Source organism: Neopelma chrysocephalum, unplaced genomic scaffold (assembly GCF_003984885.1).
Source record: "Neopelma chrysocephalum unplaced genomic scaffold, ASM398488v2 Primary Assembly neopelma1_70, whole genome shotgun sequence".
Lineage (NCBI taxonomy): Eukaryota > Metazoa > Chordata > Aves > Passeriformes > Pipridae > Neopelma > Neopelma chrysocephalum.
In genome coordinates, this window is record NW_020897730.1 from 4096868 (window position 1) to 4117688 (window position 20821).

The 20821-nt window shown below is 38.1% G+C and overlaps 1 protein-coding gene across 10 annotated transcripts in view; it reads right to left on the reverse strand.

The window, feature by feature from the left end:
* The window catches only part of AGFG1 (ArfGAP with FG repeats 1), a 35833-nt gene that overhangs the window by 11836 nt on the left and 3176 nt on the right, over positions 1 to 20821 (reverse strand). For 9 of the 10 annotated variants that reach the window (XM_027686260.1, XM_027686258.1, XM_027686257.1 and 6 more), the window contains exons 2-5: positions 14817 to 14910; positions 4199 to 4314; positions 3594 to 3756; positions 2432 to 2588 (exon numbers count right to left, since the gene is read on the reverse strand). In XM_027686260.1, the coding sequence (XP_027542061.1) occupies positions 2432 to 2588; positions 3594 to 3756; positions 4199 to 4314; positions 14817 to 14910 (530 nt within the window). Of the gene's footprint in view, positions 1 to 2431; positions 2589 to 3593; positions 3757 to 4198; positions 4315 to 14816; positions 14911 to 18641; positions 18760 to 20821 lie in introns of those variants that run through there. The other variant, XM_027686259.1, reaches the window with a different exon arrangement.

The window sequence follows — 20821 nt, forward strand, 5'->3', positions numbered from 1 at the left end:
CTGCAGATTGGTGTGGATTTACAACTGCTGTTGAGACTGCAAATCAACAAGGCACTACCAAAGCCAGCTCAAGTATGACAGCACCAGTCAGGGCAATGCCAGCTGCCTCTACAATCTTTGCACAGTTTCTTCTGTGAAGTTTGCACTACCTAGTGTACAATAACGGCATGAAACACTGCAAAACAAAAAAAAAAACCTAAAATAAAGTCCACATATATCCAAAGTTGAAAATAATTCTCTAGAAAATAACTATGTTTTACTATTTTGTTTCTTCTAGATAAAGTCTCTTCTCCCGTGTTACCTGTGGCAGAGCTGTGCTGTGTTCCTACGCCTTTCTAAAATCTTTTACGCAAGTCTTCTATTTGATTAGTTTATAGAAAATCTACAGAATTTGATCCTTGTTCCTATTACTGGTCTGTAAAGTACAAACAGTTCTGTACCATGTTCAAAATCTCATCATTTTGCAGAAATTGTGGAACTTTGTAAATTAAATACAGACAGTAAACATAAGGTCAGCATGTCTGCCCTTCAAGAAACGGTGTCCTGAGCCAGCTCAGTACCTTAAAAAACTTTGAGAACACAAACATATCGAAAATTGCAGTTCCTGCATAATTTTCAGTATTTACACCTACACTTTACAGATTACAGCACAAGTTTGTTCATATTTTCCTATCAGCTGCTGCACTCAATTCTGCTTTAATAACAGAAATAGTAACTTATACTGAAAGATCTTAAGTTTGCTGGTGCTCTTCAGTGATTTCCTTAGTTAACCATAGTGTATATAAAGGGAAAAAGAAAAGTCCATCCCCTGTAGGCATAGCTAAAACCAAGCCTAAAACAAGAACACCACATCATAAACTTTGAGAAAGTAGTGCTAGACTAAGTGCAAGTTCTTCCATCTTCTACTGCAGTGTGCAATTACGAACAAAAATTACATGTTTATACAGCTCCTTAATGACCATTTCAAACTCATTTTTGCCAAAGCTGGCAGACTGATCAAACCTCCTTGTGATCCAAAGGGAAGAGTCTGTAACACATTGTTATTTATTTCATTAACACCACCCTGTAGTTATTGCACACAGAACAAGCCTTAGGATCACTTCACCCAGGCAAGTCAGGAAACACCTTCAGGTAACAGGTCTGCAATATATAGCTTTTTATCCTTTTAAAAACTACCCAGCAGAGATTTTACCTAGATTTGGAAGACAGTATTGAAATATTGCTTTAATGGAATTTTCATATCCTAAAAACCTACAAAGAATAAGTAACTGTATATAAATAATCATTCAGCAACAAGTTTGGAAAGAAGATCTTAGAATTAACTATCTGCAGCAGATTCAATAACACTGTACACCACTGGCCAGTCAGCACAAGTTCTCCCAGTTAAACGTACCTCCAAAAAGATGATTAACATGAAATCTATTTTAAGGACTTTACAAAATACACAGAATAAAAACTGCTGTTGCAGTGTTACTGAATTCAACCAATTATTCCACAACATTTGGGTTTGGAAGTTAACTCATAAATCCTTGGTATTTTGCTCAGTTCCTCAGGTGTGAATCTCAGGTCCCCTCCATCCCACTTTCTCTCCGTTTGTCTCAGTTTCAGGACTGATTTACAAGAAATATCTCTTTTTCTTGGTGGCTTAGCAGCATCACAGTTTTTCTCAGAAAAACTAGATGAAAAGCCCTTTCAGACCAGGCAGGCAAAGGTACTTTCCCACAATTACAATGCAAGTTAGCAACAACAAACTTCAGTGACCACAGAACCAACTTTTTCTTCAGGACAGACTTCTATGGCTCTAGATCTGTGGCTGAAAAAAACCCTGAGGGCTCAATATATTTTACTGAAGTCATTCTCTAAGAATTCAAGGCCTCCTCAGTCAATACATATGCTCAAGGCTTGTTTATTCTTCCTGAAACTACAGAAAACTGTCCACATGGGTAGTACTCAGTTTTCAAATAGACATACACACAAAAGAGGAGGTCACTAAACTGAGGAAGCCTTTGTTTTTCTTCTGACAAATTGGCAGATATTATCAATGCATTTGAACTCCTTTAAAGTCTCTATATCTGCTTGCTTTCCACAAATGCTCTTCCTAATAATTTTCAGAAAGAAAATTGAAGGTCTAATATCAGCTTCTCCTGACATTTTGTTACTCATCCTCTCTCCCCCAAAGAATTTGAAGCTTAGTAGTAGGCAGAAACAGTCTAATCATACATATCCTAGAAAATAGCTATAGCAACTCCCACTTCAAAAAGCAGAATTGTCATTCTTTGTCTCTTCAACCTTTCTTTATAAAGACTTAAATCTTGAGCAATACAACATTAAGGCACAGCGATCACATACACCTCAAAGTTTAGACTAAAGTCATCAAAATTAAAACTACATTTTATACATTTAAAAGGGATACACCGGTCCCAACACCTACCTGTGTGACTGTTGAAATGTGCAAAATTAGCAAAATTTGCTGTAGCAGTTGACTGAGGAGGAGCAGCAGCAAAGATATCTGAGCCAAGGTCACTGAGGAGGTCAAATTGCTTCTTTTCTTGTTGCTGCTGTCCTTGAGATCGAACTACAACAGGAGACTACAAACAACACTTCAATTAGCTCCGACAAAAAGCTGGTATTTTAACCAAACTGACATTTGCAAAATATTAGAAGAATAGGCTAAGCATATTTCTTTAACAAGACATTTACTTCTGAAGTTTAGGATGCTGTATACAACACAGACCCTTCTATGAGGACTATTTATGCTACTACTGTGGCTTTTAAAGGAACCCTGCAGCAGATTTCCATGGTTTAATAGGGCCTAGAAGAATAAAGTAGCAATATATTGGCAACTTCAGAATTATGTATTTTAAACTGCAAATACCGTACAAATACAAACAATAAAACTTAATTTTATAAGATGAAAAATAGTTATTCACTTTGTTCTGAAAAAATCTTTACAATTCAGTACAGGGAGAGAGAAACTGACAAATTTCATAGCAAGGCTTTAAGTCACAAATTTATACTGTTTGAGTCTCAAAAGGTCCATTCAGAAGTTGCTTGTATCCTGAAGGCAGTTTTCAAAAAAAACTTGTCTTCCCTCCAAAAATCAAAGTACCTAGTGTTGTTTGGCTTTACATAAAAGCATACTGAAAGCATCCCTGAAAGTCACTTGACAAGACAGTTTCAAATGCACAGGAAGTAATAATAAGTATGGCATGCTTTCATCCATATATTCATTACTAATCTCTTGGTCAACGGTATCAGTCATTTTATTGTTTTCAAATAAAAAGCAAACATGAAAATATACCACATTAGGTTCAAAGTTTAGAGGTATTTAAGCAAAAGACAATCATAATTAAACTTATCACATTAGAAGCCTATGCTCACTGAAAATAACCATTAAAAAAACCAATTTGCTCAACAGAAACAAACTTAATTTAGTACTTGATCTGCAAACACCTGTATACTTCAACAAAATATATAAAGTTGTCTACAGTGATCACATTTTGTTCATATGGATCATAACAGTTGTTATTCCAAGAATTTTTGTGCCACTAAAAGAGGAAAAAGCAGCACAGAACAGCTCTGTCATTACTCACCTGGCTGGGTGTGCCCTTGTTTAAGTGCAGTGCGGGTGCAGCTTCTCCCAAGAGAGATTTGAGTGGCTTCACCTCAGGTGTGCTGCTTGTACTACTGGCAGAGGACCCCGAGATGGACGCGTGCACTGACGCCACCACCTTGGCTTGCTCCGGAGGAACATACCTACATTCAAGGAGAGCAACAGTTTTTAACCCCTGATCCTCCTGTAGATTCTATCAATAGTTTGCAAAATAACTACTATTTAAATATGCCAGATAGTTCTTCAAAAATAGACTTGAATTTAAAGTCAATATTTTTAGCACTTATTAAATATAAGCCACATATGTCTTTCCCGTCCTAATAAAAGTCTGCAAAACTGTTACTTTACACTGTTGTGACGCCCCCTTAAGCCATTTCTGTTCCATCAATATGAACATTGAGAAACTTTTTAGCTTGTCTTCTCTGCTTCCTGTAGGAGCTCTTCATGAAGTTCAGAAATCATTTTACTTCACAGAGCTGTGCAACCCAGTCTGAAGAGCACACAAGAAAGGCACACTCGAAAATGAGAGGAAACAGTCCATCTTCCCTTATCAAGGCAAAGTTTATAATTTTAAAGGTATCTTACCATCTTTTCTTTTCATATTTTTCCTGTAGAAATTCCTTTACTTTCTGTGGATCCCTGAAGTCTGGAATTGCTGATGACCTATCATCAAATAGGCCTAGCCAAATCTGTTTGCACACCTTAATTTAAAAAAAAAAAAAACCACACAAAAACAAAAAACACAACAACACAGATTGATCAGAGAAAATACCTTAATTAAAAACTCATTTAACATGACTACTGTTAATACATTAAACCACTAAAACCTGTGTGGCTGCACAATTTATCACAGAATCACAGTATATGCTGAGTTGGAAGGGACCCACAAGGATCATTGAGTCCAACCCTTAGCCCTGCAAAGGACCATCCTCAAGAGTCACACCACGTGCCCGAGAGTATCATCCAAATGCTTCTTGAACTCTGGCAGGGTTGGTGCTGTTATATTCCAGACAGAGCTGGTTTAACAACTGACTGGTGCACCATGTACTTGTCTAAATACCTAAAGTTGAAAGACCATCTGTCACTGCAGGGCAAGCACATCCTAGCATCCAATTTCACCATCCAATACTGCTTTTACAAAGTATTTGTAGAATGTACTCATGAAATGCAAAGCACCTGATTTCTACTTGTGATCTTTAAGACTCTTCTCCCTTCACCTAATTCTACACGTTCCCTTACCTGTACCTCAGGGTTTAAACTGTTTCAAGAGATTCCATATGCCCTAAGCCCCAGATGGTAGATTTTAAGGGATCTAAGGTTTAGTATGTATACGTATCATTACTATTTGAGTACAGGAACTTTTTTTAAACAGCTTGTGTTACCGTGATGCAGTTTCTACAATATCATATATGTTTACGAGAGAAGGGGTAAAAGTACTATCGCTCTGCTTCCACTTTCTAATTGTAGTTGTGAGTGAGCAAAAGTTGAACCACTTGCAAAATTCTCAGTACATTCAAGCTTCAATTCCTGACAAAAACAAAAGGAAAGGTGTTCTCAAAACTAAACAAGATGTAGGAGTTGTAATTTGAAATGTAAGCACTTCAGACCGTTCTGCAAGTAACCTGAATATGTGCACCCACATGATAACACCAAACATTAGCTACCCTCAAAAAAATCAGACTGCCATTTCAGAACAGGTTTCTTCCAGAGAAATAGAGTCAAAAAAACTTTGGTTTTTATGATGCATATGCTTTCTACCCACACCCTTTCTGAAACAGTCCTGACCACCCTTCTTACATACCTCCCACAAACGTGCCCTCTTATCCCTGCAAGTGTCATGTTTTCAACATTGTCCCCAGTGACCTTCAGGAGAAGCACATGCTCTACCAAACAAGAGCTGCATAAACAGATTGCTCTGAAAGTTGGCAAATCTATGTAGAATCTGTGACACTTCCACTTAGTCAGGTTTTCTTCTTTACCTGGCCAGGGAATGCTAGTTGTCAAAAGTCATAAATCTTATAGGTCATTTCAAAGATTTCTCAGGATTAGGATTAGACAGACATCATAACTATGTATTGTATACTTGATGTCTCAGTTTTATATAGCCTGACTGCATGTCCAACACTCCACAGTCCTTATTATCATCTACTGGATAGAGACAAACAACAGGAAACAGACCTAATGATCAAAAGACAGCTCTAAATTAGCCACTTAAATACTCATCTAAAAATAAGATCAGTAGTTCCACCCTTAAATAAACTCAGCTATTCCACATTCATTCAGCAATTGTACTCAACAAAAGGGTTAAGTTCAATGCACTGATTTGAGTTCTCAAAATTGAACAGTCATTTGCAGTATGGTAATAGATAAAATGAAATTGAATTTATCTGTTTAATACTTCATCATGCAAACTTAAAAGATATAAACTTAGTCAAAAAAGTCACAAGTCTGTTCTAAAATAAAAGCTAATAGCATGAATCACTGTTTTAATAGTACCAATCTTACACATGAGCATGACTTTTTGCTGACAAAATGTATAAAGTCAGAATATTTCAGTGTACAGCTTTAAACTTGCAGTGGATTGTCTGAGGTGGGCCAGCAATAGTATTTCCATACTTAGATTTGTGAGTATAACTATACAAGTAGCAGTGTCATATGATTGCTGGGAGGAAGAGAAGCCCTGCTTGTGGCTATTTACAGAATCTCTAGCAGCAGGAGTTGGTGGTGTCCGAATCCACACAGTCCCCTCCCAACCTCCTTTTCAGTACTGGAAGGAACATCAGGAAACAAAGAAAAGAAAGTGCTTAATTTTGGACAAGTGTCACAACAGCCCCTGATCTCACACTCAGCACAGTAACACCTGGGGCTGTACCATGATAATCCATTTGCATCCAGCCTGAGATGTGCTGGCAAATGAAAGAGGAGGTCCTCATCCCCACCCATATCAGGCCCTTCAATTACTCCTTCTACTGCCACCCAAAACAAGTCAGATCAAAGAAATTCATCACAATTACCATGTCAGCAGTACCACTGAAACCTGTACGAGATCAACTCACAGCAACAGTCAAACCACAACCCAGTCATTGATCTTCCTCCCACTTTTCTGCTTCATCTTCACCCTGCAGTGCCTGAGCAGCTGGAGGAGAAAAGAGTACAAACAACAAGGAAAACCCACCACATGTCAGTCTCAAACCATTCTGACCATTACAGCTGAATTATGAGAAATCAGAAAACAAAGCCCTGTGTGACTTCAGCTCATTCCCAGCTATGGAGCCATAGTAGATAACAGCTCTATGAATATGCAAACAGGGACGGAGGAGGACTGTGCTGAACACCTGTTAGCTTAAAATGATGCAAGCTTCTTAAAGGCATCTGCTCTTGCACTGCAATTTCTGCAAACCTTCAGAAAAAGCAGCCTTCCAAAAGTGTTTCCTGGAGCAACTAATTCCTTCTAAATACCTAACCACAAAAAGAAGTAACAACTGAAATATGCCTTAAGTCACTACTGTAATTTATTTAAACAAACTGCCAGGCTCTCCTCATTGTTTCTGTTACTGGTAGCAGAGAAAACAGTTTTACTAATGGGCAACACACAACCACCAAGCAAAAGAACCTACTTAGTCATACACGCTTCAGCAAGAAGCTCTCAGTGTAACAGAGTCTGACAGCAGGAGCCATACAAACACAGCATAAAAGATTTACTTTATCACACCAGAGATTCAAATTACATTTCATGCAAGTTTCTTTACCTAACAGTTATCAGAGAAAGTAAAATTGCTTAGAAGTATTAAATATGGACAAGTCTTAGAAGCCAAAACCAGAACACCACAACGGATTAGAGTAGTTTGGATTTGGATAGTGGGAATGATGAAAATGAACCATAAAACTGTGAGCGGGTACACACCACGAGTAGAATACAAAGGGTAAATCACATGCTCATAAGGGCATTTTGTACGATGCTTCTGCCAAAAACCAGCGGTTTTGTCTCCCTACTTCATCTTCGATGACCTTAAAGGTCTATTCCAACTTACATGATTCTGACTTAAGTCCTTAAAAAGCCAAATTTTATAAAGCCTTAATATCACACAAGAAACCATTAAAAGGCATGGTTTTGTCTCTTTCTGTATGAAGTACCACACAATGCTTTGAACATCAGCAGCCGTTCCAAGCCAGCATTCAGAGCACAATGAAAGGCCCGTTGTCCTCCCCTGTTTGCTGGTGACCTGTATGCTCTTTCTAGCTATACTTCTGTTACTATCATCTGACTTGACAGGGATCCACAACACTGCATTGATTATGCTTCAAGGGAACCACAAAACACAATTTTCAGCTATCTACAAAAACACAAGTGGCAGTGCTGTGCAATGCCACAGGATGGAATCAAAATTGAAAAATAAAATTGAAAAAACTGATGTTAGAGAACTCATATCATCATGTAATTGGGGGGTTTTGAATGCTTATCTTTCTATAGTCATTTTAAAATAAGTCATTAACAGTCCTGAATCTTGTGCAAAGAAAAAAGTTTGCTGTGAGAACTTTTTATTTTTGCTGAGTATTTTTATTGATCAGGTCATCACATTTTTTATTTCAAAGCTATTTAAATGTAACTTTTATGATAAAGATCAAGGAAATTTATACCATATAACTTGCTGTTTATGGTGCGGAATGATCATTTGGCATTTATATATTTGGTACCCTGATTACTCCCCATTAATTCACCATCTGAATTTGACAGATACCAAGAGATTAATTATGACCAAAAAAAATTTAGTGGAAATACAGAAAAATCAGATTGGCAACTTTAGTTGAACTTCAGTTCTATATTCTGTCTGGCCCAGGAGCTGCCCAGGGAGGACACCTGAACAAATCAGCACAGTTATACACAGCACGTGCTGACTCTTGCAGGACATTACCTGCAGGACATGAGAGCAGGAGGTGCAAAAAGGCAGTAAAGGAAATGCAAATCTGTACAAACCCAAGCTTTAAGCAGCCAGTTGATCTACTAAACACAGTTTTTCTTCTTAGTTTTTTAATACAAACTCACTATTTGAGAAAAAAACCCTGAAGTAATTGTTCTCAATTTTTGCTTATTTTGAAAATTTATGCCTTGAGAAATTTGAATTTGATATCCCAAAGAGCATGTTTTCCAAACCACCTAACTACTCCATAGATAAATCAAACTTTCAGAGCTCATTCAGAAAATTCTATTGCCCAAGTTCCATGATACATCTTAAGCTTCATTTTAACAGAATTACTCATTCCTTTGCTTTTACACATAATACACAAAGAATCATGCCAACTCACCACACAGTTACACAACACTACTATTAAGGTATTGGGCCTAAAAATTCTCTGGCTTTCTGAAGTCCTTCTACATTGCACCATCTCCCTGGGGATACTCTGGTTCAGTCATTTAATATTAATATTGTTCTTTCTGCAACAGCAGCACAAATAAGCCTCTCCTCAAAAGCTCTGTTCATTCACCAAAGCTCTGCTATACTCCTTCTTTTGATAACCAAAGCTGTATCAGACAAAATGCTCTGCTTAGAGAAGAAGATCCTGACAAGCTGGAGCCAAGAGTAAACATTCAAGTTATGTGGAAGCCCCTAGAAACAGTGGAACATATCCAACAATCCATAACCATTGTCCACTGTCCCTGAAAAGTATAATTAGTCCATGTCCCACTGGTTCACCAATGCAGCAGAGGAAAAAAGGGACAGCACTGAAGTCAGAATGATTAAGCATATGCAGCATTTGAGAGTCTATTTTTTTTGACAGAAGCAATACTCTGAATTTTTGTCCCTACTACACTGTGAGGGCTGCAAAGGAACAAGACAAAGCAAAGTTTCATCTTGTCAGGTTACAATAAGTAGATAACAGGATTCAGCAGTTGTCTTCAGGAAATTTAACAGTTCATGAGAATCCCCTTACAACCGCTTTGGGAAGAACAGCACCTGTCCTCTGCCAACAAGTTCCATCCTGCAAGGGATGTCATTAGACACTTGGCAACCAGATACTGGGACATTCAGAATTAGATCAGTAAGTACAGCATGAAGTAAAGAGGGAAAGAGAATCACAACCAGCTTCAACCTACTCACCCTGACCTAGATAAAAACCCAGGAGGTAGCAAGGCAGAAACTGTGAGTTACCGTAACTTAAATATATCATTGAAAGGAGAAATTGGGCCAAGTGCATCCTGTATGTTATAATAAAGTCTTTACCTATATTTCTCTTCATGCTATTGGTTACCCTAAATCTGCACTCCACAGCCATTCCATTTGACGTAAAAACTGGTTTTCCTAGAGTAATTAAATTTACCCATCTTATTTTCCATGCATTATTTACATTTGTAGTCCTACAGTTTGAGTAATTACCCTTGTTTTCAGCTTTGACAGAAAGGAACAAAGAACACATCCCATCCTGTGCACATCTGGTACACCACAAAACAAAGTTGACCAGAAAGCCTTCTGGTTTAAAACCCAGCCTCCAGTAACATTTCAAGCTCTCAGGAGTTCCACACAGGGCTCAGAGTCTAAGAGAAAAATACATGCACCTGTTTTCCATAAAAGTTTAGCTTTTGTTTTGCTTTTAGGTTTACTGACATGTTTTAGGGTTTTTTCCTGTGCATTTTCACAGAGCTGTGCAAGTGGGGAAGGACAGGCACACCAAAAACTGCTAATAAAGAAAAGAATCGGCAGTATCCATAAAATTTTGCAGAAACACAGAATCTGAGATTCCAATTACTTCTATTCCAGTGCTATGTATTTCAACTACCAAACAACACTTCACCACGTCCTAACTATTTCACTGATACAGATCTCCAGTGTGTGTGGGAAGGCGGATATGGGAGAGACAAAGGCCTTCTGCTTACACAACACGTGGAGCTACCACACTTTAGAAACTCCTGCTTGCACAGTTGTGCTAGTTAGGAATAACAAAAATTCAGTTAGGCCAGCAGAATGAAAGTTCTTGCTCATGAAGCCTCCTTCTCCTGTATGCAGTGAAGGCCACAAGGTAAGGAAAAGCTCCAACAGGACACGCACTTCTGCTGGTAGAAGCTGCACTTCAAGTAGGAAAAGCACACTCCTTGACCCACAACACTTCTTGAGACCCAGACACACCACTGCACAGGATGATTACACATCAGTCTAGTTTAAAAAGCTCTAATGAGATATTACATTTCAGGAGGCTGGTAAATGCCAAATTAGATTTCTTCTTCTCCCCCTCCCTGCCAATAAAATATTCTCAGTTATGCACCAAATGCAATGCTGACAGTGCAAAGAACTGCAGATTACCACACAACAAAACTATGCTCCAAAACATAACACTCACCCCACAGGAAGAAAGATTTGGAAACAGTTTCCTTATGTAAGCAAGTTATAGCTTTGTTTAGTAATTCTGCACTTCTGATGCCAATATTATTCATTAATCTCTGTAGGTTAAAAGAATTTTATACTGCCATCATACTGATTTCAAAGGCAGTTTGGGTCCAGAAGTTATAGCTGTTTCATAAGCAGAGTCAAGCCAGTAAATCCTGCTAACAAAGACATTGTTCTACACACAATCAGCTCATGTATCTCTATATCATATTAGCAGAACCAGGAACGTACTACAGGGACACCTGACTGCACAGCTCATGCTGTCAGGACTCATCAGCTCCAGATTAATGCTGCTTTTTCCACTCCCGGGTTTTTAGGCCATATTCCATAGTAAAGAGATTCCAGGAAAAAATTCTAGTCACGCCTAACACCAGCTCTGAACCAACCTCATGCTGCTACTACTGCTACAAGAATGCAGCAAACTGGTACTTGCACCTTGCAATATCTCAGGTGCTACTGAGAGTCAGGAGATTGGCCCCAAAACAAAATTAAGCACTATTAAGATAACCCCAAGCAGCTGAGCATACCTGCATTTTATTCTACTCATTAGCTCAGGTAAACATTGTCCTTTCCCCCAGAGGAACACAGATTTTCTAAGTACAAGACCAACAAAATCTTTTTCTTTGAGCATGTGCATATTAGAATGGGTTACTTGAAAAGGCTATAAAACATCCGTCATTTTTCAAAAGGGTTGGAGAAAAATTAACTATGCAACTGGTCTTCCTCATAATACTATTTTTCAGCTTCAGGGAGAAGTTTCTGAATAAATATTCACAGCTATAATGGCAACATGAGATTAGCACCACCTCCACTTTCTGCAAACAGAAGTTCACTTCCTACTACCATTGCACAATTGATTCAGAGGCCTAATCAACTGTGGCATCATTTGAGTGTGAGTATTCACACACAAGCATGTCCATACCACACTCTCCTCATTATTCCTAACGTGAAAATGTGAAAATACCTCACCCAGCTCTTCATGAAGAGAAGGAGGAGGGGAAAAACCCTACCCAGTGAGTCCCAATTGCCTTTATCCTTTCAAAAGGACTGCAGAAGGCACTTGAGGAATATCAGCTGGAAGATGCCTCTATTCTTGCTGCAAAAGTGAGATAAACCCCAACATTAGCAAAACCAGAGTCTGGACATCTGTTTATACCTACAGATGAGTAAACAACACCAAAATACAGAAGTTTTCTAACCCAGTAAAAGGATTTAAAACTGTAATTGAAGCAGTAACAACTCATCTAAAATAAAGATCAAGTTACCTTAGAAGTGTATATATACAGGGAATATGGTGTCTCACCTCAAGAGAAGCTGCTCTGATAATCTCTTCCCAAAGCAGTTGCCTTGTAGAAGCTTTTCAGTAAGCGAATGTTTTACCCATGTGTGCCACAAAGAGGGTAATTTATAACAACTCACAAAAAGTCTGTATTGCAGATATTAGGAAGTGTTTTGGTTTTGTTGATTTGTTTGGTTTCGGTGTTTCTTTTTTTTTTTTAAGAGAACTTCAACCTCATTCAATACAATGACCTTAAACTCTTTGAAGGAGAGTGGAAAACTACTTCCTCTAAGAACAACTCACCACCTTATTAATTACTTTATCTCATGGAAGCTTGCTTGCTGTTTTCCTTTCTATTCAGAACAAGATCCCTATTGTAAACCATGATCTACTCATCTGGAGGCAAGAAAGGTTACCAGAGGCCTTGGCCATGTTGGACAAAGACCAGAAGAAAAAAGTGGGAATGAAAGTATTTTAGAAGTTACAGAAAAATGGAAGTTAAACATAATAGATTGTAAAAAGTTGAGTTTTATATTTATATATGTAGATGCAGAACAAAACAATGTTACAACATCTAAGCTGTTCAGTGACTGTATTTTGTTTCACATGTACATGTTCCAATATGTTGGACAATTCCATGTTTGAAGTCTTATTCTAAGAAATTTTATTTTTTCATATAGACACAAGAACCTCCTATGCTGAACAGAAGCTAAACAAAGATTTTTGTTAGGTCAGATGAATTTCATCTGTCCAATACTTTTATCTTATCTGCAGATAAGTATTCCAAAGTCCAATACTAACAAGAGAAAGCAAAATGAGTATTTAACTACTGCAATACAAAGCACAACAAAGTGAAAACATGTTTAATTAGGATTTAAACTTCTAATAGTGTTTAGGACAATAATCAGTTCTATTCAGTTCAATCTACCATCTGCAGTTACAAGTATCTACTCAGTTTTACTTTAGAATTAAGGCAATAATCAAACAACCCAAAACTAAACTCAGGAGGACATCTTCATTTATGAGGCAGCTCATTTAAGTCATTCAATACTTCTATTAAGAGTACTACAAGTGCAAGGACCCCTGCTTTTGAAACAGAGCACAGCACTGCAGAGATCTGTGAACATTTTGTATGTCGATAATAAATTATGTATCAACTACATCATTATGATTGGCAGAGTAGTCAGGTCTATAACAAGGACAACTACACTAATCAACTAAGTAGGGATCACTTAAGGTTCCAGATCAGTGAAAACAAACTTGTACCACTCTGTAGATACGGCAGATTCAGTGAAAAGCTGAAATTAAAACCAATGCAGGGAGGGAAGCACAAACACACACATTTTCCTTCACACTTGTGAAGCTTAAAACAAAGCTGGAGTTTACAATCTAATCTTATGGAAAGAGAATCCAAAATAGTCTATACGAACACAAAGAATTCTTTATTATTTTCCTTATGCAGAAAGTCAGCAGTATGATATACTTATATACAAATATATACATGCAATGCTCTACAGCTTTAAAAAACCCAACCAACCTAAGCCATCAGGAGTATTTTATAATGTCCAGAAGAATTTAGACCTTGATCCAGCTCTGTCTAGAGGAATCATCCACTAACAGTCATTTCAACAACTAAAGCGTATTTACCAGGACAGAAAAAGAAATTGCTACTTCTATTTTCATTCTTCAACCTGACACTTAAGAAGGGGCCAAGTTAGGAAAGTCAAGTATCAGCATTTTAACGAATGATGGGATATATCCTCACAAAGCTTCACAAGAACACACTGGTGAGACACTCTGTAGCCTACAAGCAATAGTTCTACTAAAACTGAATACAGATACAATCAACGAGAAATAGAACTTTATCTAGTTTGAACAGAGGCACAATCTACCTCTAGAATCCTCAACAGTACAGTATGGTATTGAAACAAACTTCACTCTCAAATTGAAGTCATAATAGCCACATCCAGGGTTTAGCTGGATCAAACATTTACCTCCAATTTTTTTCTTCTACTAAAAAGAACAAAAATTCAGTACACTAGAACTTCTTTCTCAGTTTCCTTTCTCTCTTCAAGGCCCTTCAACATGGATATACTTTTATAAGTAAGGAGGCTATTAAAACTTCTAGAAGACTTTCTGACACCTACTCTGAACAAATACAACTACAAGCTGTATTTTGGTATTTATTTTTGTCATGGTACACTCAGGAAACACTGCTGCACTCAGTCTCAAGTTCTGAGATGCAGAAAAAAAAGAGACAGCTGCTTATTGCTGCCTTATGCAAAAGCAAAAGAAAACCCAATTCAGAAATATGGATCATGTGAATCTGGATTGTCTGTGTTGGGCAATAACGTGCAACATTATGATGATCAGCTACCCAAGTGAAACAAGCTCTTCAGAAGCATCACTTCAAATGATGTTGGTTTCAAAAATCTTGTGTCTAGTTTTTGCTAAGAAAAAAAAACAAACCAAGTTTTCTTTAAGTAGTGTTTTAAACTTTAATATCAAAGTGACAAAAGCACTTTATTCTCCAAATAATACTTACTTCATTTCCGTGTTTCTGCAGAAATTCTATTTCCTGTTGTGTGAACGTAGTCATTGAAATCGACTTCACTCTATGGGGTGGATTCAAGCCCCGCCTGAAAGAAGCAAGAAGTGTTCGTTCAGTATTCAGGAAGTTTGTCATCACACAATCGCTTTAAACAGATGGAAGTTGGTCAGTCTTAAAATCAGGAGCCATCCCTGTAAAACACACTCATTTTTGGTACTGCAGTGCAACTTAGGGCTGTGTAAGCTCTTCTCAAAGTAACATTACACATGCAAAGTCAGATGATTGAACTTCAGGAGAGATCAATATTCACAACTGCACATGTAAGCTCTGACACTTTCTATGCAAATTTATGAAAACATAGCTAGACTTTTTTTAAAATACTAATCTGCTTCCCCAAACTTTTTGACCATTGTCTCTGCTCTTCATCTTTCCATCTGTTGTAGTTTTCTTTCCCTCCAATTTCTCCCTCACTTCAATCTCCTTTTACTACAACTTCTACCCAATCACTACATCTCTTCACACTAAACTCCCCAGCTCAGTCTTTTTCTCTTGCTTTACCTACATTTCCCATTTCCTCCCAGCACCATTTCTAGTTACTTTTTGCCCCCATATCCACAGGGGCTTCTTCCTCTTCCTGAGCACTACACAAGTGAGCACAACAAAAGCAAGAAGACGTTTTTAGTGTGCTCTCAAATGAGAGATACCATTACTAATGCCACAGCTCAAAACTTCAGCCTTAAGCCAGGATTGGCACCATCTCCCTCCACTCCAGGCTGCTGCAGCAGGGCCAACAAATGCCAGGCTCTTGTGCTGCCACAGCCAGACGTTGTCAAACCCAGTTCACTCAAAACCTGCAAGCACAGAGAGAAAACCTGCTGAGCAACAGCACCAGGGTAAGAAAAGCTTGGTTTCTTTTCACGCTCTTTCTTTAAATACATGCTAACTACTGCTTTTGCCCACAAACGCTTACAATTAAAAGCAAGCCGTGCTTTGCTCAATGGATGCAAGAACATTTACTTCCCACATATGCCAAACAGTGGAGACACTCAGGCAATACAAGGAGGCTATTTTAACACTCAAGTTAATCAGGCCTGGATTTCTGAAATACCATCTTAAAACCCAATTAATATACACTAACTGTGAGATGTGAAAGCACACAAAAAACTTTCCAGGGATGTAATACAGGGCTAGCAAATCGCTAAGAAAATCACTGATAGCTTTACTGCTTATATTTGCTCCTACGCTTTAATTCTAAATTTGGTCCAAAAAAAAAAAAATCACTGACATCTAATTTAGGATGACTAGTGGTTTTCTTTAAACTCTGCGATTATTTCAAGAACACTGACTAGAAATTAAATTGTTATCCATCAAAACACCCTATGACAAAAATCTGATATTCCAAATATTATCACATTATACTCAACTTTTAGACAAAATTTACGGCACTTCAAGTTCTCTCAGTAAGTCTAATGGGAAAAGTATTGTTGTGCATTTAGGTTGCAAATTCACCCTGACACCTAAATTCACACTGTACCTGTAAGAAAACAATCCTGATCTTGTGTTAAAAGAATCTCTACATTTTTAGTTAAAAGTTGAATACTGGTTAGAACACTAAGCAGTAACATTTTAGCCTAAGTTTCATTAGAAAATGAATTAGAGAGAATCACTCTTTGAAGCACTTGGATAAACAATTGTGTTTTGCAAAGAAATGCAATAAATTTTAGTACCTGAAAAGCAGAAGTCATACAAACCTACAGGCAAATGAGAACTAATTTTACAGAACATTATTTGCTTAGGCAAACTTTTGAAATCAGAGCAGCTGAATTAAACTCCACAGTTCAGCACCTTGACAAGAAGGTAGAAGTTTTACTAAGGTTAATGAGAGAGGTTTCAAGATAGTTAAATCAACTATCAGGAAATTCACTTCTCTCAAAACGTTTAAATTCCCTGGTAAATTAAAATTAAAAATGTCACATCTTTCAATTAGCCATAAATCAAATCCACATCTACATCACAAATACACAACACTTATGAAAATACTGTACCATTATCGAAGATTTTCTTCAAAGTACTCATCTTAAGATGATGCAACTTCAAAAAAATCTGTAGGAGTTTTATGCAGTTAAAGTTCATTGTTTCAGAGCTGGTGCTAGTAACTAGGTTTGGTTGGTTGGGGTTTGTTTATTTTTGGGTTTTAAAAACACACCTTGGTCTGTTCTGTGCATGTGAGTAATTACATTTCATTAAGCAACACTGTAGAATCAGATATTGACAGCACAGCACAGAAACGAAGTTGGCATCCACCTGGCATTTCAGGGAAATGTGCTCCATCAAATATTATATGACGATCACTGTCCCTTGCTTTTACAGTAAAAGCAGTTCTGTCTGCCTTAGTCTGTTCAATTTACCCTCCTCCTATTAATTACAGAGGTGCAGTTAAATAGTTGTGAACTATTTAATAACTATTTAAAAGCCAGAGCCATTCACTAACACATTCACATGTTTTTCAGCACAGGCCATATCTCTAAACTTTCCCACCAGCTCCTGCTGGAAATTCGTTTTTGCAATAAGTATCATTTAAGTGCTCTATTGTATCTGTGTTTACAATTTAAAGGCACTGAACAAGTTATTTAAGCAGTACTTACTCTTTACTGATCTACTAAGGCTCTTCATAGCATTTAAACCAGCAAATATGTATCTTCAGCTCTATTAAGCAGCAATATTAAATGTACTTGAGGCCTAGGTAAGATTTTGTTTAGTCTAACCAGAGACTTCCTCCATGCCTCCCTCTCCAGTAAAGAATGCTCTCCAGTTTTGAGGTTCAGGTTATAAAGTTCCCTGATATACACATCACATCTACATGGGATAAGATGAATTCTCATTTCTTTTACACCATCCTGCTAAAGGAGGAAGACACACCCCACTCCTAAAGGTCAGCTCACAACACAGAAGTGTCAGATGTCTGGCATGATAAAAGAGAACATCAGTGGTCCAGGAGGACTAGAAATCCTGAACAGAACTTCAACAGCCATAAATGCTGTGAAATATCAAGCTGCAGTACTTACACATCCACATACTTACGTTTATTTAATATGGCAAGGGGTGGGGGGAGGACCTATGAAAAGCTTCCTCTTATGCTAAAGCAGCATAAGAAGTCTGCCTGGAACAAGGAATTCAAGACAAGAAGCTGCACACAAACACAGCCCAAGCATATGTGTTATCTTTCTTAGAGAAATTACTTCGATTCTACCAACAGAACAGGAAACACTCTATTTTTTTTATGATTTCTAACTAACCTAACACCCATGAACTGCCTAGAATCTCCCTAGAACAGCAGTTGTGGGATTTTTGAAGCAGAATTCAAGGACCAACCCTTCCTTACCTACAAAGAATACTTGACCCAAATGATTCACAAACAGCTCACCTACATATGGGGGAAGGTTACTGGCAGATAGCCAAGTACAATTATCCCTTATGAGGAATTAACAAACCTTTTTCATAGGAAAAATGTTTCTTTCCATGTATTTGACAAGTGCTTTGCCCAGTTCTAACGCTTTACAGTATTCCCTATTTAACAGGGGACAGAATGGATTATGGTCCCTTACTCCAAATGAATCATGTCTAAATTTAAATTGAGCCTGAACAAATATTTGCAACCTGCACTTGTGCAGTGGTACCAGTTATTCCTTTCTCTACAACAGAGCTCCTGAGGAAGAAAGCAACCAAACACCACCTCAGCACTAATCCAGAAGGCAGCGATCTGCTAAGAGGCCCTGAGGAAAGATGACAGAGTAAGACAATTCTGCCATCTGCACTTACCCAGCACACCACAGCTAGAACATCCCACACAGAGATCCCACTCATCACTGCCAACTTCTTCACGCTCAGCAATGGTTATTTCTGTGGAACAGCACTGTGACCAGAGCATCCAACCATGAGATTCCTCCACTGACTCTCCACTGAGTCCCAGCCACCGTAGGGGCAGCCACAGAGAACATGAGACCTCTGTTCTCCAGAGAGCTTTGTTAAACTGGGGCTCTCACAAACAAAGGAAGCTTTAAGGCTGCTGACACAGGATTCTACAGTCTGGCAATTGAAACATTAAACATTCAAAAACACTGTCAACAAGCAGTGGATATTTGTTACTAACATAATTTAGTGGCAAATTATAGTTGAACTTGTGATTTTTGGCAGAGCAGCCATTCCTGAATTCATCTCAAACAAGTGTCAGCAAAGTTGTCTGCAAAGGAAAAAAAATTTCAGGAGTGGGCTCTGCAGAACCAGAGGGTCCCCTCCGTGGGTGGAACAGGGGGTAGATGCTACTCAACACTGCCAGTGTCCCCTGATCAGATTTAAGATCTCGAGTCTAAGCCAGCAAAATCTGATCCCCTAAAAAGCAGGAAGTTAATGAGGCGAGTCAAATGCCAAGCCATCATAAAGCACCCTCCATCCCCACATGTCCAAAAAACAAGCTTTAGAAAACCCAATGTCACAGCAGTTATTATTTCTATGCTACTGTAATTAGCAAAAGAGAATATAAGCAGCAGTGGCCATTCCTGATACTTGTAGACCTCCCTGGAGACCCTCCACCATCTCACAAGCTCATTTATTTTTAACAGCAGAAGGCTCACACACACATTTTGAAGCACAGTCAAGGTTAATTTTTTTCTTAAAAAAACAAACAAACATTCTTTGTGAACTGCACAGTGTTCACTGCTGTATACAGACATTTCCTTTGCTCTCCAGCCCTGAAACTGAAAACAAGAAATATAGTAATATAGGAAAGATCCTTAAATATACACACACATTTTCCAAACATGCTCCAAAGGAAAAAAAAGGACTGAAAAGTCATGCTCACACAATCTGAATCACCTTCACTCTAACACTGTTTATTTAAACCATATTAATTTCTCCAAAACTTCTTCTAGGGAAAGGGACAATAATTCAGCACTATTGCACAAAAATTTTAAGTTTTTTCCTAGTGTATTTGCCATCAAATACCCCACCTGGCTGATACAGAAGTCCCTTACCCATAAAATTTTAAATTTAAAATTTCAATTAGGAATATTAGAAGCAGCCAGAAGGCCACATGATCCAATAACTGTAAGAAATAGCATAAAAGGCCTTTAGGATTCCTCACAGTACCTCTGTGTTCTAAACATTCATTGTTGCTCCTTCCTAACACAAGACAGAAGTGAAAACATCTGAACAAGAGACTTCCTCAGTAAGTTGGGAGGGAGCGAGTTAAGAGGGCAGCAGTGAGAGAAAGGATAGGAGTGCCTTAACTATCACATCAGCAGATATAAAAGAGTCAAGACTAAATAAAAAAATTATATAATACAAAACTTGTGCAAGTGGACTCTTAATCAAACAGGAATATTTTCCATTGGTGAATTTAAAAACACTCTTCTTATGAAAGTTCAGAGTAGGCTGACTAGGAGTTGTACAGGAGTGCTTGAAAGCAGAGCTGCACACAGACAGCTGAGATCCAAGGCAAAGAGGCATCTGATATGACAAAGGGAAGGATGTCACTGTTGGACACATGGGAGCATCCCGAAAAACAACAGTCACAGCTACCAACATAATCCTTTGAATCAAAGGACTTCTGTAAAACCAAAAGAATCTCTCTGCCAACATTTCCCGAGATGCTGTTTTGCCATAATAAAGAGAAATCTTCCTGTGTTGTAGGACTGTAATCCTTGACCTGAGCAGGCTGCTCCTCTAGAGCATCTCCTCCCGCCCTCAGGGAAGAAATGATGGTGTGTATATTTCTACATATCCTATATTCTTGTCCAACACCAAAAAGGTGAATTACCTGGTGTGATGTTATCATGCTTTTTTGCCACATGAAACATTTAAACACAGAGGACAAGCGGAAGTATTTTAAGAGGAAGCACATTCACGCCACTATTCATGAACTTTCTCCTGCATACACCATTTTGCACAGCAAAACTTCTGCTCTGCTGAACCCGATCTGATAAGGCAACTTAAACCAAGGT